We start from the raw sequence: 13,646 nt of genomic DNA, 5'->3' as shown, positions 1-13,646 counted from the left end.
TCCAGCATCAGATATTCTCAAATGTCAAAGACATGGTTGATGGACATGGACGCGCTCGACAAGATTTTCCTCGACAGGCTGTCAGCAGTGGAAGTGGAACAGATGTCCTGCGTGATTGCTTGCTTGCTGCAGCAAGCAGCCCCCGGTAGGTCTGCTCGGAGCCATGAAGAACGACCAGAGTAACGTTGCTAGGACTCGCCGGAAAGATGAATGAAGATTCCATCTGCACATATATTGAAGCATACGTGCGCAGTATGGAGCGGCGCGAAAGTCATGGTGCCCTCCGCCTGGGCCCTCGGGACCTTCATGTGTTGATTCAACAAAGCCGCAAGCCTGGGCCTCTGTCTGACTGCGGGTCTGCGTTGCTGCTGAAATCCCACCTGATTGAGAGCTTCTGCGAGCTTCATAATCTTGCCCTCCGCTACTTTCCCCAAGACAATCGATTCAAAGAGGCTCTGAGCTCTGCTCACTTACATACATGGCTTCGGAGTCCTACGAATGTGATCGATACCTGGCGCAATTGTAAACCAGCAGATTCTGACACCGATGACGGCCCTCGCACAGCTATGCGGTTGACGTGGTTGGCACTACCGCTGACCCCTGAGTATCTGCTCCAGGCGTATCGTTTCAGGCAGCTGGCTTTGCGACTGCAAGGTTACGTGATGTGGGATGCAGCTCGCCTCCAAGGATCGCAAGAATTCACAATACAACATGTCGACCCACAAATGCTCGTGTCGATGGACGAGAATCTCCTGCCGTGTTTTTACCACGTTGAAGAGGACGATGTGTACACCATGGGGTTTTCTGTGAAGTGCAAGAAGTTGCTCGCTCAAGATGGCCACAGCGGATTCTTCAACATGTCACTCTTTGAGATTACAGAGCATGAGGATGAAGCAGACTTCTGTCGACTTGGCTACGCAATGCAGTTTCTTGGAAGATGGACCTATGCTTACGAATGGTTGCGCGAAGTGTGATTATATCCATGAAGGTATCTAATGGGGTGCCAGAGGCACCTCCGAGACGCAAACATGCTGGCTGGACAACAACAAGAAGCGGAGTGAAATGGGACATCTTTGGCTTGGAACAGATTGCGGTCAACATGCGCTTGTTGATAAAGGAGAAGCGCGCAAAACAACGAGATCAGATACTGCCGCATGTTATTAGTATCAGTATCTTATATGAGATGTGAGCACGAATGTATGATTGATCAAACTTGAAGATTGCTTGGCCGCGCTATGTGAAGCATTGGGTACAGACGCACTTGCGCTCATGAGCGTACCTCCAGCCGGCTGTGTGAGTATGATCGTCGAATTGCTAATGACGGTTTCCAGAATAACATTTCCAGAATAACATGAAGCTTGCGTAACTACAGGTAAGTTAGTAGACACGGAGACACTGACAGGGGTCGGGGAGACTCCGCCGTGCATCCAAGTGCATTTAGCCGGGAGTGAGAGCGGCGCAGAGCTAAGAAGAAGATGTGCCCATCAAGTACAGACCCAAATACCGGCTTCGAGACCCGTTTGCTGGACGTATTGCCGATTGAAAACTGTACAATTGCCAGACGAGTCAAATCGCAGAAACAAGTGCTCTTGACGAAAGGCAACAAGTAAGGGGGCCAGCGCTAACAGGGCGACTCCAGCGAGCCGCGCAAATCACATTCGGGGTAACCTCACCTTCGGCATCAACACCGCACTCTAGTGCGGCGTTCTCTCCTCTCCCCCACGAATGAAGAAAAGGTGGCGTCGCAATGGGGCATTGTGGAACGATGGGGGGGGGGGATTTCTAGCAACGGGTAAATAAAGACTGGAACTACGTATGGAGCAGTACACTTACGTCTGAACTGTTCATATAACTAACAACGTACCATCTCTACTGCCGATCATCCACCTCACTTCTTCCCCTCATACTATGACCCCACGTCTCGCCTTCATTCATTCCTTTTGACTTAAGCGATTGAGCAACAGGAAGGCAGTATAAACAGATTCGACCAATATCCAGAGACACCAGCAAAAATGGCGAGCAAAGAGCCTTTGTCGTTCATCGGTCTCGGTGCCATGGGCTTCGGCATGGCCACCAACCTAATCAAGGAAGGGTACGCAGTCACGGGCTTCGACGTCTGGGCACCAACACTCGAGCGCTTTACCAAAGAGGGCGGCAGCACAGCATCAACACCCGCCGAGGCGGCATCCGGAAAGAACGTCTGTATCTGCATGGTCGCAACCGCGCAACAAGCCCAGGAGGTGCTCCTTGACGGCGAGAAGCCCGCCGTGCCAGCTCTTCCCAAGGGTGCAGTGGTCCTTTTGTGCTCCACGGTGCCATGCAGCTATGTGCAAGAGTTGGAAAAGGCCATTCACGCAGCGGGTAGGCCGGATGTGCACCTGATCGACTGCCCAGTATCGGGAGGTGCCATACGCGCCGGGAACGGCACACTATCCATCATGGCAGGTGCCTCGGATGCTGCCATCGCAAGGGGCCAGGAGCTTCTCCAGGTCATGTCCGATCCCGCGAAACTGTACATTGTGGCTGGTGGCATCGGAGCCGGCAGCAATATGAAAATGTGCCACCAGGTCCTGGCAGCGAACCAGATCGCCTCGGCGAGTGAAGCCATGGGTCTCGCGCACCAGCTGGATCTTGACCTCTCCAAGACGGCAGAGGCGCTGATCAAGTCGGACGGATGGAGCTGGATGCTGGAGAACCGAATGCCGCGCATCCTGGACGCAGACCACGGTCCCCTGGCCAGCGCAGTCAACATCATCATCAAGGACACGAGTATCATCACGGTCGAGGCGCGTAGGGCGGAATTCCCCACGCCAATGACCAGCACAGCGGAGCAGATGTACTTCTTGGGTCTGGGCAAGGGATATGGAACCGACGATGACGCCAGCCTCATTCGCTTGTACACCGAGGGCAAGGGAAAACTCGGGCCTGTCAAGGCTGCGTCGACCACGGACGACGAGAAGCTGGCGTTGGTGACGAGCCTCCTCAAGGGCATCCATCTCTGTGCCGCGGCTGAAACACTGTCGTTTGCTCACCACGTCGGGCTGGACCTGGAGCAAGTCTTTGAGCTATGCATCAATGCGGCCGGAGGCTCCGCGATGCTGTCCAAGGTCGGCCCCAATATCATGAAGGCACTGAGAGGCGAGGCTCGGGGCGGTGATGCACTCCAGCTGGCGGACTTTGCCCGGGATCTGGGTGCGGCGGTGGATGAGGCGCAAAGACTCAAGGTCCCGGTGTTCTTGGGCAACTCTGCTTTGAATCTGATTCGAGTGGCATTGAGGAAAGCGGGAGCCGATGCTGCGGCAGACTCAGTTGTTAGTGTTTGGAGCTCTTGATAGGGGTTCGAGTCGTAATGCGTAAAGTTCCATAAATCAAACTCATCATGCCGTGTGTTGGGTCGCTCGAGTCGCTCTTGGGCCAGCTGGAGATGAAAACCTAGGAGATGACGTTACCGAATCCCAAGGCCGTCAAACCTTTCCAAGTTCTAAAAAATCTATGAGCATCTATTCAGATCGGATTAAGAAGCAGCCTCGACCTTGGCCTCAGGATCTTGCAAGTTTGCCGCAGCCAGCTTTTCGCCGACGGCGTCGACATCCTCAACCTGCTTCTGGTCTTCCTTGCCGGCCTCGGTGGAGTACTCAACGCCTTCGGCGCTGACCTTGGTGCCGCCAGCCAGGTAGTCCTCGCTCTCACCGATGATTTTGCCGCCAGCCTCCCAGCGTCTCTGCTTTTCCTCGCGGCGCTGCTTGCACATCTCGTTGAGCGCAGGCCAGTACGTCTCATGGTCGTACTCAAAGTCCATGTTCCCGGCCCAATCCTCGCTCCAGAGCTGCTCCGCAGGGACGTAGGCCTTCATGTCCTCGTTGAACTTTAGCTTCTCGCGGGTGATGGGGTCAATGAACGGTGTGATGATCTTGAAGAAGCCCCAGACGACCCAGGGCACTACTCTAGTCAGTGAACATGTTCTCTCCTCGAGAAGCTCAGCTTAGCGTACCGTTGATGATGAGGGCCTTGCCCAGACGTTCAGGGTAGTGATTCTGGAGAATGTGCAGCACCTCCCTCGCCGTCGACACAGGCACACTGGTGTTTGATCTCTGCTTGGTGGTCTTGAAGTTGATGAGCAGGCTCAGCGCTTCCACGCCGGGAGGCATCATATCCGTCACCCGCTCCACCATGTAGAACAGGTGGTGGATCTGCCTGGGCGAAGCATCCGTGTTTTGCCGCCAAGGGTTCAGGTACTGGCACGGGCGGCCCTGCTTGTCGAAACCGACAATCATCTGCTTGCCTGTCTCCTGCTCGGGAGAGATGTAGTCGGGAGTGAACTCCTCCAGTCCATACTCGCGACGCCAGGCAATGGTGGCCAGGAGCCGTTTGGCGGCATCGTCGACAGACCAACGCGTGGCGCGAAGGTAGCGCAGGAGGCATTCCTTTGTGAGCCACATGCGTTCATTCTCGCGGATGGGACCGGACTTGGAGGTCTCCTTGGGGCAGGTGATCTCGGTGAAGGCGCGCGCCTTCTCGAGGAGCGACTTGAACTTGGCCTCCTGCTCCGCGTCGAGCTTGGGCCGAGGAGCAGGCTTGACCTCCGGTAGAGGAGCGCCCAAAGGCGTCTTCTGGGGCTTTGTAGGAATGACTTGAAGCGTGGCCATGTTGACTGCGGCAGTTGAACTGGTGACGGTGCTGCTACAGGAAGGCAGGTGAGATAAGTCGGTGAACGCCCAGGAGGACGTCAGCGACCGGCTACCGTTACCGAAACTTGAGACTGCTGGGCCCGACAGAAGACCTTGTATGCCAAGATGCCAGTAAATCGAGAAATGGTGGACAGTAGGGACGATTGAGAAGAATTTGGAACTTCAAAAGATTGACCGGTCCCTAGCTGCAGCATCTCATCGCCTTCCAGTCGGTCCTGCCTTTTCTTTAGGGGTCTCGGAACCGCAATTTCCCCTGTCAGGTCGCTCATGTGACGCTAGTCTGGTTAGGGCTAGCGCGATCACGACGACAGGCACCTGATTCCTGAAGATCAACTACGAATCTTCTGGTACTGATTCACTATTATAACTTACTTGTATTTATTTCGATTGTGTACGGAGTACTGGCACTGTTACTAAACTGCAGTGATTGATTCTGGGCCCTTTGCAGTCTTAAAATGGCAAATATAGGGTCCCTCGCGGCCTACTTCAGGGCAGAGATGTAGGACATGATTTATGGGCATGGTCCACTCTCGAGATGCTCTCGAGATGCTACCATTACTGACGCACGCGTGAGCGTGCAATTGATGCTTAGTAATATGTATACAATGGCCATCATATCCCGCATCGGGTTGACTATGAAAGCCTCTCAAACGCCTGCAGTGATACAGGGTTGCGCAAGAACGCGTCCTGTCATCGATCCCCCGTCTTCTTCCTGAGCTCCTCATTGAGTCCTTGCAAAGCCGTAGCTAGCGGTATGAAATCCCTTTCGCAGGCTGCAATGTCAGAGACACATTGGCTGACTCTGTTCAGAGACCCCATGTCTGCTTCATATGGCCCTACATTTCCTGTTCTCAGGATATGGCTGACCAGGTACGCGAAGGAGATGTAAGCGCGGTACACTCCAAACGTCACAGCAAGAGTGGAAGAGTTTGGGTACTTGGCCAGGAGCCAACCGACAATGTCGACAATGTTGCGCGCAGCGTCGAGCGCGATTGGTGAGTCGGGCACATCGGCGTCGGTCAAAATCGGCTGCGGAGAGCTAGTATCGAGCGTGGCCATTTTCCGGAGCATGAAAATGATGCATGTGAAAAAGTTGAGGGCAATGTCTGCGACGGCCATTGTGTCTGTAATGTTGCGGCCGGATTCCCTGGCCAATCTCCCCTAATGCTTGTTAGCGACGTTCTATGAAGCTGGATGCGTGCAAGTACCAGATCCCACTCGTCATGCAGGGCCCTGATCTCGAGACACATGGCCTCGGTCCTGCGCATCATCAACGACGGATTCCCCGCCGCTTCTTCGAGCATGGCGAAGAACTGCATCAGTAGCAGGGTGACACGCGAGGAGGCGAGGAATATCGTGGCCCTCTCAGCGCCTTGGTTCGGGATCGTTTCGTTGAGCCAGGGCAGGTTCACGTTCCATGGGTTGCCAGAGATAGAAGGAGGTTTGTTGAACATGAGTCGGAAGAACAAGTCGACTTGCAACAGGTCCCAGAAAGCTTTCCGATCATCATCCGCATTGTCGGGATTTTGAATTCCCCTCATCACGGCCCCATTGCTGTCCAGGTTGTGGATCCCTAGTTTCGTGGCATACTCACCAGCTTGCTTGAACATGTTCCAAGCAAGCTCGTAGTCGAACCATTCGACACAAACCCGGCCCTGAACATGTTAGCGGGACAGCAAGTTTGGGCCTGTCTGACTTACCAATGTTATCGATGCAATCATGTCAGTCATCGATCCAGTCGACTCGCGTTGCCAGATGGGCATGGCGCGCAGACAAGCGACATATGTCAGTTTCGCCCAGTGCTTGTTGGCGTGAGCAGTCTCCGTGCCCGCAAATATAGAGCAACCATGGAACAAGACGCTGTAGTATATAACCAGTACGCAAGAGTCAATGTGCACATGTGGGAAGTTGAGCATCTCTGGAATCATCTCGACAAGTTTCCTGTCGATCAGACTAAGAAACATATCTGTCGGCTTTTGTGCAAAGTATCCTTTAAGAGTCAGCGCGAGCTAGTTGTGCATGCGATTCACTGGTCTTACGCCGGATCCAGGTTCTGGCTAAATCTGGCGGGATGTCGATCTCGCTAGTTATCATGGAGGCTGAGTATGTCTGCAGACGATGCCTCTCCACCTGTTCCATGGCATCTTTGAGGATGGCCGTTGCATGCACCGAATTGCTGCTTATCGCAGGAGTTGCTGCTGCCGTTGTCTGTGGTCGCCAGGGGGAACGGGGCGTTGGGCCATAAGGCGTGGTCGACAAAGCAGGCGAGCTCTTGGCTGACTGGCTGTGCAATGCAACGCTTGCTGGAAGTGCCGAGGGCCGGCTCACCGTCGTAGCAGGCTGCTCCGCCAATGGCCTGTGACTAGGAACATCCGGTACGGCTTCAGCTGGCGAACCCTGCTGGCTGTCCGCTGGAAGAGCAACGCATTGCTGCTCAACGCGTTGCAGACGTTCGAGGATCGTGGAGAGGGCGCCATTCGCAAGACTGGTGATAATCCCCATTCAGCAAGCGACATGGTACTGAGCCTTCGACCTGGCTCACCTTTCTTGGTCTCCTGCTGACCGGTTCACCCTCCGCTTTTGTCGGACAGGGTACGTACACTCGACATCTTGGGCCTTGCAACGATCACATTGTGGCTCTATCCGGTTACAGCGCACCTGAATGGCAGTCAGCAATGAGTTAGCGATGGAAAAAGTGTCTGTTGTTACCTTTCTGTCTTTGCACCTTACACACTAGAGAGACATGGAGTCGCAGTCAGCTTCAGGTACCCTGCTTATGTAGCAACGCACGTGTTGGGCCAGGTCGGACTTACGGACAAACGATTGAGACTCATCGAAAGCCACACCACAGACAGGTCTGCGCAGGCTTGAAATCTAGGGTAGGAGACAAGGCGCGGGGAGCGAAAACGATTGACCAAAGTCCGAGCCTTTTCTTTGGTTGGTGGCTGTTGCGGCTTGAGGTCGTCGGACAAATGAACCGGTGACGTTTTCCGGACCGTGTTGTGGCAAATGCCAGAAACGCGTCACGTCTGCCGCCTTGTTGGCTCGGGGTTTCGGTGTATCGGATATTCGGTGCTTATAATTTCCGGGCTCCCCTTCAGCCTGGACTCTCATGTCTCTACGGCCGAAGCTGGCAAGCCAACCACTCTCCAAGCAGTGAAGTGTTTAGAAACTCTGTGCCATTTGGTGTACATGACAAGGGTGCATTTCTTTTCATGCGTCTATAACCTTCAAGCGCCTTACTAGCTATGCGCGGCCGTGATTACCACCCAAAAACCCCATGGGAGATGTCTCTGTATAATGCATGCTATACCTTGCCTCGCTGTATGGTATAAGTAGCCAGACATGAATGTCCTCTCTTCATGATTTCAGCTTTAGCTTTCCCCCTGCTCTCTAATCAGGCGCTTGCTCGTCGTTTCGTCGTACCCACAGACCAACATCAGGTAATGAAGTCTATGGCGATTAGTTACGCTGGCCAAGAGTGTATCAGAGATGCAGACTTACTTTTCATCAGCAATTGCTTTTTGACGGACAGTTTCAAAGCTCTGCTGGCTTTGCTGCCAGACGACAGCCCTGTCCTTGCGTCGAACCTTCTTTACCCAAAACCTAAAGTCGCCAGTGACGGGGCGATGGTCACTCACGTAGACTTCGTGTCGGCGGTAGTCGAGCTGCTGTACCCTGCCCCGACCGCGGAACAGGAGACGGTCGCACCATGCCGGGCTCCGACGCTTTTCGCTCGTGTCGTAACGATCAGTGCCGACGTCGTACTTGTACGTGGGCGCGAATGTGATTGGTAGCTCTTCAAAGGCCCGTAGTTTGAAGGTAGGGTTGCGACGACGCGCCACCAGGAGCTGGTCGCGCTCAAGCAATTTGCCCAGATTGTTCTGTTTGACCGCCATAACAACGGTGTCCCGCGACATGTTGTGGATGCGATAGTTGAGGTCGCCGTTGAGAACGCATAATTCGTGGTCGACCACCAGACTGCCGTCACCGCCCCCAGCATAAGTGTCGATGCGTACGTCTGAGTCTTTCTCCGTCGGGAACAGTCCAGATTCGAGGATTTCAGCAACATCGCTGTTGCGCGCGTTGGTTTGCGTTTGCCCTGCTGCAAGATGACAGTTGACAAAGCACAGCGAACTGTCGTCTATTTGGAATCGCACAGCAACGGCACCCTTGTTCCCATGGAGACCGCCCATCCCTCGCTTCACCTCAGCACCATGCACATTTCGTATTCTGCCCCTGAGCGATGCTTTCACGAAAACACAGAGGAACAGCCCAACCAGGGGTGCTGTGTGTAGGACTTGATACAGGTCGTCGGCGGGCATATAGTCGTCTAGAGTCTTGACAAGATAGTTCTTCCAGTCGCGATATTGGTGGCTCATGGTTTCCTGGTCGGTCCCCTCTTTCTTCTTGACTTTCAAGAAGCGTTTTGCCGTGGCTGCTTTGTCTTCGAGGTCGACCAGCTCTTGGAAGCCGAAGATGAGTATATCGGGGGATTTGCTGGACTGTAGGAGCTCTGGAAAGAAGACGCCATCATTAGCAGAGTATCGTAGACTCGAGGGCGTCGAGGCGCCAGCATTCCACGTGAACACAAGGGCCCTCAGCTCATCGAAATCGCAGTACTCAGTGTCCTTTGACTTCATCTCGTCCTCAATCCAGTCGTCCTCGAGCATCCCGTCCCAGAATTTGAGCTTGTTGTCCGCGCCGAGTGACGCGACTTGCAAGCGGTCGAGTCGGTAAGCACCTGCCGGGTCGCACTTCATGCTGATGACAGGTCCCAAGTGGGCCTGCCACTCCTTTAAGATGGTCCAAGGTGTTTCACTAATATCGTAGACACAGATTTTCCCTGTGTTGTACCCAATCCATATGCGATGGCCAACGCCGGCCAGTGCATTCATCTTCCAGGTGCTGACGCTGAGTATGCCGATACAGGAGTAATCCTTGGTGGAGAAAATGCTGACTTTCCCATCGGCGTGTCCAAAGAAGACTTTGCCAGGCTGCGTCTTCACAAGCGTGCCTGAGGTAACGTCTCCTGCGCCTTCGGCAATCATGGGCCGCATCAGCACCTGGAACTGCGTGTGGCCGTCCAGTGTCGGTGCAAAGACCCGTATCTCCTTCCCAGTCGCATGCCATAACTTACTTCCAACGACCATGGAGAAAGTGTGTTCCTTGGGCATCTTGTAGGACTGACTCGGGTTGCCTGTCACGTCAGGCAGACCATCTTCCTTTGGCCCCCAAACGTGCAATGTCCCTAGTTCATCGAGGGTCCACATCTCGTTGTGATGTCGGTAGATACGTGTGACCTCGCGCCGTTGATGAATGCTGCCCTTGCTCGGCACAATTGTATGTGTTGCCAGGTCGACTTCCAGAACCTCGCCAGTGTTGGTCCCAACCCAGATATCGCTTGCTTCACTCTGGGGATATAAAGACGGCTTGAAGGCAACTGATGTGGCCTTCACACCCTCAGTGTGTGCCAGGCTCATCCGCAAATCCCCATCGACGACACTCCACAGACGGGTCAACTGCCCGCTGGTGCACACAAGCTCACCACATACGTCGAATACCCGCGGTTCGTATCGAGTCTGGATTTCACTAGCAGTCTTCTTGCCAAAAGGTGGTCTCCTGTTGGTGCTGGAGCAATCCGGGTATTCCACCACCGGAACTAGGTTCTCATTCTTCGGGGCCGCCATCGGTGCATTTTGATTTGCTGCTTTTGGAGCAGTTACAGCCGTATTTGGGGCTGGGTGTGCCTCGATCGCCAGTCGATCGGTCGGTCTACTGTCCACGGTCATGGATCTACCATGCGTGCGTGTCGGTGGTACATGGAGCTGTTGCGGTGAGGGGTTGGATGAAACTCGTTTCCCAGGCGCAGACCTGACGACTGGTTCTGGCTCAGGAGGTGAGGCGCGTGGGGGTCTTGGAGGCGCACTCGGTATTTGCATTGAAACAGGTCTTTGCGGTGGCTCATAGCCATGGTGCTTGGGGAGCGACCCAGGCCGGAGGTCACCACTAGCCCACTGGCCGTATTGAGCTTGTCCACCCGTGCCATTGGTTTCTGACGCCCGATCCCTCTTTTTCTGCACAGCATGGTGCACTGGGGGTGGCTCAAAGGACTTCCCCATGGCTGATCGTGGTCTCAGTGGAGGATCGGGTATCGCCTGGGGCCGGGGACGAGTTGGGAGTTGCGGAGGAGATTCCGGACCATCGGCCTCTGGACTACCAGGCGGGCTGTTGAATGGAGACGTTTCTGTCGATATCTTCTCCTTCTTCGGCGTGAAGAGACCAAATCCGACTCCATTGCTATGTGTGTCCGATCCCGATGCCTTCTCACGCCGAGGTGCTGGGGGTGGGGGCGCTTGCTTCGGCTCGCGTTTGATCTCCCCAGATCGTCTAGGAGGTGGTGGCGAAGGTGGACGTGAACCTCGAGGTGAACGAGGCGCCGGTACAGCAGATGTCGGTGTCGTAGGCCGCCTCGGTGACACGGAGTGTTGGGGCGAACCACCAGGGGTGATTGTTCCAGTGACTGCATCTGGGTTGAGGAATGTTGGGGTCTCCTCGGGACGGTGGCTCCAGACACGGCCTTTGGGAGGCGATTGTGGAGGTTGTATAGTGACTGCAGGAGGTTTGGGGTTGTACGTCGGGTCTTTCGAAAGATTCGACTCATGGGGTGCTGTCGCGGCTGCGTCCACTTGTTGTCGCGTGGAAGATGCTATCCCCAGCTTTGGCTTCGGCCTCGAGGGTACTGTAGGTGTCGTCGGTGCTGAAACGGGGACATCATGGGCGGGCTTGAAGTTTTTGAGTTTCGCGGGTTTCGGAGCGGGCGATATTGGCCTTGAAGGGGCCCTTGAGGGCTGGGCCAGAGCTTGCGACGCCGGCGCAGCTTCGTCAGGCCTGTTAGCGCTCTCGAAGCGAGCGCGCAACGACGAGACTGGCCCCTGAGATTCAATCAGCTTGAAGAGCAGCATAACTACATGTATTGACGTACCAAAGACGAGGCATCAGGGCCATCGCCCTCGCTTGACTCCATGATCAGGTGGACGACAACAGCGTACTGTTGGTGTTTGCGAGGACGGCGGGGTTCAGGGCAATCGTCCCCATGACAACGACGTCAAGAGTCCAGTTGTTCATCTAAGCATCAAGACGAGGTCGTCTATCCGTACGGCGCATTCGCGATCGAGGGTGTCCTGGAAGAGTGAAACGTGCTGCACGTACTGCCTCTAGGACCGTGGCGGAGCGAGGTGTTACACGAGGCCTCGGAAGCTTGGTGTGGAGGGTTGTTGCAACTGGTCGACGCTAAGCACAGTCAGATATCGGGTGTTACTTGTTTACACTGTGGGTCTTTCACGCACAACCGCTTGTTTTACAGTGCGAAAAAGACGCCACTAGTAGTGATCAGCGCGCCCAGTCCCCTGAGGATTTAGAGCCCGACACCTACTGGGCATTTTACCAAGTTCCTTGGCTTACGCACCACTACAGACCAGAGCTTACCTAGCAGGTCTACTAACATGATAGATCACAGTAGTTGTTGAGGAGACGCCCAAGATTGCTTTGAAAATGCACAATAGCTAAGTAGCTTGCCGCAATCAGCAATGTACAGTAATGCAATGTTGGCATGCGGGTGCACGGTACGTGCTTGCCTTATCAACCCGGCGCCGCACAACCCTGCCGTCGCAGTTACTGGAGTCTGGACCATGACGATATGCGACGCCAACCGAATTTCTTCCACCGCCGGAATCGCATGATTCCCATCCCATCTCCTACAAAGTCAGCATCTCCTCCGTTCGAAGAACTGCGGCTACCGACCAATTTAACCAACTCAGTTTCTCGAGACGCCATAATCGTTATTCTACGACCTTTTCGTTTGCCGACATCATGAATACAGTACGTCTCTTGCCAAGCTCAATTGGGAGGGTGCATGCTAATCGTACGACTTAGATCAAATCTTTCTGGTACAGCTCAACCCTCAAAGCTCCCGTCACGAAATTTCGCTAACCTAGCTACTTAGGCTCGGATGGGGCTCTCTCTGCGTTGGTACGACATAACTCACTCGCGGGAGTGCATACGACGGTAGCTAACGTGCCCGACAGCTGGCGTCGGAGCCTACATCTTTGCGAAGAAAGAGATCAACGCAGACCGCCAAGCCAAGCTTGAGGCCTATCGCAGAAAGCAGGATGCGATCCGGGATTTGGAACACAGCGAAGGCGCCGGGTCGGCGGGCAATCGGGGGGCAGCAGCGAACTACAATGGATGGTCGCCAAGCCAGGAGGCCAGCAACGATCCGGCCCCGACGAGACATGAGCCCACGACAGAACAGCAACGGGTGAGCGAGAAGGGGAAACACGAGACAGACAGGGTGTACAGAAGTCCGAAAGGAGACCGGTTTTCGTGATTGCCGCCTCGATCTCGAGGCATGACCCTAGCTGCGACGACGATTGTACAACATTATGTCAGTATTTGGGAGATGGGCAAAGATGCATGAGCATATTGACAGGTATCAATGTTGGCTGTATGGAATAATTGCATTTCTGACAGCCTTCCCAAGCCGGCGAGTGCCGCAGAAGGTGCCGGTCAATGCCAGTTGATGGCGAATCTGTCTACCTCTCTCGCGCTTGTTAACTTAGCTAAGGCTCCCGCCAGCCTTTGGACGTTTGGATGGATTGACTATTTATCTATACTCGATATCTCAATAACTCCGGCATCTTGCGAGAAGTAGTAAACGGTGATCCGGGCCTCCGGCCGAAGCTCTGTCGTTGCGTCAATGGGCGTCTCTCATGTACATGCAATCCATAAGTCAATATTTCAGAGCTCCCTCCCGCTCTCCCCTGGTACGGTATCAAGTAAAAATGTGAGTAAAGCGTTCAGTCATACGGAGGACGAGTTCAAAAGTTATGCGTTGACGCTAAAGGCGCTAAGTCTGCATGTCGTTTAAATCCAGCTAGCTTTGGTGCAAATCCTACG

At 54.4% G+C, this 13,646-nt stretch overlaps 6 protein-coding genes across 6 annotated transcripts; 3 read left to right on the top strand and 3 right to left on the bottom strand.

Annotated features, from left to right (window-relative positions):
* Positions 1-228: 228 nt before the first annotated feature.
* Positions 229-1,157, top strand: F5Z01DRAFT_660987 (uncharacterized protein). Its single transcript, XM_046263863.1, has one exon. The coding sequence runs from the start codon at positions 255-257 to the stop codon at positions 972-974; it is 720 nt and encodes a 239-aa protein (XP_046116084.1). The 5' UTR covers positions 229-254; the 3' UTR covers positions 975-1,157.
* A 676-nt stretch (positions 1,158-1,833) lies between these two features.
* Positions 1,834-3,611, top strand: F5Z01DRAFT_233972 (oxidoreductase). The gene has a single exon (XM_046258340.1). It carries the CDS (start codon positions 2,013-2,015, stop codon positions 3,330-3,332), a length of 1,320 nt encoding a protein of 439 aa, XP_046116083.1. The 5' UTR covers positions 1,834-2,012; the 3' UTR covers positions 3,333-3,611.
* On the bottom strand, positions 3,424-4,895 carry F5Z01DRAFT_233950 (CRAL-TRIO domain-containing protein). Its single transcript, XM_046258339.1, has 2 exons — positions 3,992-4,895; positions 3,424-3,939 (listed from the first exon to the last, which is right to left on the bottom strand). The coding sequence occupies exons 1-2, from the start codon at positions 4,644-4,646 to the stop codon at positions 3,515-3,517; spliced, it is 1,080 nt and encodes a 359-aa protein (XP_046116082.1). The 5' UTR covers positions 4,647-4,895; the 3' UTR covers positions 3,424-3,514.
* A 48-nt stretch (positions 4,896-4,943) lies between these two features.
* On the bottom strand, positions 4,944-7,755 carry F5Z01DRAFT_660982 (uncharacterized protein). Its single transcript, XM_046263862.1, has 8 exons — positions 7,502-7,755; positions 7,398-7,421; positions 7,231-7,346; positions 6,728-7,173; positions 6,389-6,678; positions 5,897-6,343; positions 5,061-5,849; positions 4,944-5,010 (listed from the first exon to the last, which is right to left on the bottom strand). The coding sequence occupies exons 1-7, from the start codon at positions 7,520-7,522 to the stop codon at positions 5,379-5,381; spliced, it is 1,815 nt and encodes a 604-aa protein (XP_046116081.1). The 5' UTR covers positions 7,523-7,755; the 3' UTR covers positions 4,944-5,010; positions 5,061-5,378.
* Positions 7,756-7,995: 240 nt separating this feature from the next.
* Positions 7,996-11,936, bottom strand: F5Z01DRAFT_233873 (Endonuclease/exonuclease/phosphatase). The gene is made up of 2 exons (XM_046258338.1): positions 11,674-11,936; positions 7,996-11,623 (listed from the first exon to the last, which is right to left on the bottom strand). Exons 1-2 carry the CDS (start codon positions 11,713-11,715, stop codon positions 8,189-8,191), a joined length of 3,477 nt encoding a protein of 1,158 aa, XP_046116080.1. The 5' UTR covers positions 11,716-11,936; the 3' UTR covers positions 7,996-8,188.
* A 624-nt stretch (positions 11,937-12,560) lies between these two features.
* F5Z01DRAFT_676046 (uncharacterized protein) lies at positions 12,561-13,077 on the top strand (the record flags this gene model as incomplete). Its single annotated transcript, XM_046265207.1, has 4 exons — positions 12,561-12,569; positions 12,624-12,637; positions 12,694-12,719; positions 12,776-13,077. The coding sequence occupies 4 exons, from the start codon at positions 12,561-12,563 to the stop codon at positions 13,075-13,077; spliced, it is 351 nt and encodes a 116-aa protein (XP_046116079.1).
* Positions 13,078-13,646: the final 569 nt, after the last annotated feature.

Source organism: Emericellopsis atlantica, assembly GCF_019669845.1.
Source record: "Emericellopsis atlantica unplaced genomic scaffold F5Z01scaffold_22, whole genome shotgun sequence".
NCBI lineage: Eukaryota > Fungi > Ascomycota > Sordariomycetes > Hypocreales > Bionectriaceae > Emericellopsis > Emericellopsis atlantica.
Note: the sequence above shows the minus strand (reverse complement) of the source record. Positions and strands in the feature narration are given on the sequence as shown.

Excerpts from the sequence above, each read along its gene's own strand:
- F5Z01DRAFT_660982 (XM_046263862.1), bottom strand. The coding sequence starts at position 7,522 with ATGAGTCTCAATCGTTTGTCC. Across the intron at positions 6,679-6,727 it reads AGCCAGAACCTGGATCCGGC|GATACTTTGCACAAAAGCCG; the intron begins GTAAGACCAGTG and ends TGACTCTTAAAG. Across the intron at positions 6,344-6,388 it reads TGATTGCATCGATAACATTG|GGCCGGGTTTGTGTCGAATG; the intron begins GTAAGTCAGACA and ends TAACATGTTCAG.
- F5Z01DRAFT_660987 (XM_046263863.1), top strand. The coding sequence starts at position 255 with ATGGAGCGGCGCGAAAGTCATGGTGCCCTCCGCCTGGGCCCTCGGGAC.
- F5Z01DRAFT_233950 (XM_046258339.1), bottom strand. The coding sequence starts at position 4,646 with ATGGCCACGCTTCAAGTCATTCCTACAAAGCCCCAGAAGACGCCTTTG. Across the intron at positions 3,940-3,991 it reads CAAGGCCCTCATCATCAACG|TGCCCTGGGTCGTCTGGGGC; the intron begins GTACGCTAAGCT and ends TGACTAGAGTAG.
- F5Z01DRAFT_233873 (XM_046258338.1), bottom strand. The coding sequence starts at position 11,715 with ATGGAGTCAAGCGAGGGCGATGGCCCTGATGCCTCGTCTTTG. Across the intron at positions 11,624-11,673 it reads GCCCTGATGCCTCGTCTTTG|GGGCCAGTCTCGTCGTTGCG; the intron begins GTACGTCAATAC and ends ATTGAATCTCAG.
- F5Z01DRAFT_233972 (XM_046258340.1), top strand. The coding sequence starts at position 2,013 with ATGGCGAGCAAAGAGCCTTTGTCGTTCATCGGTCTCGGTGCCATGGGC.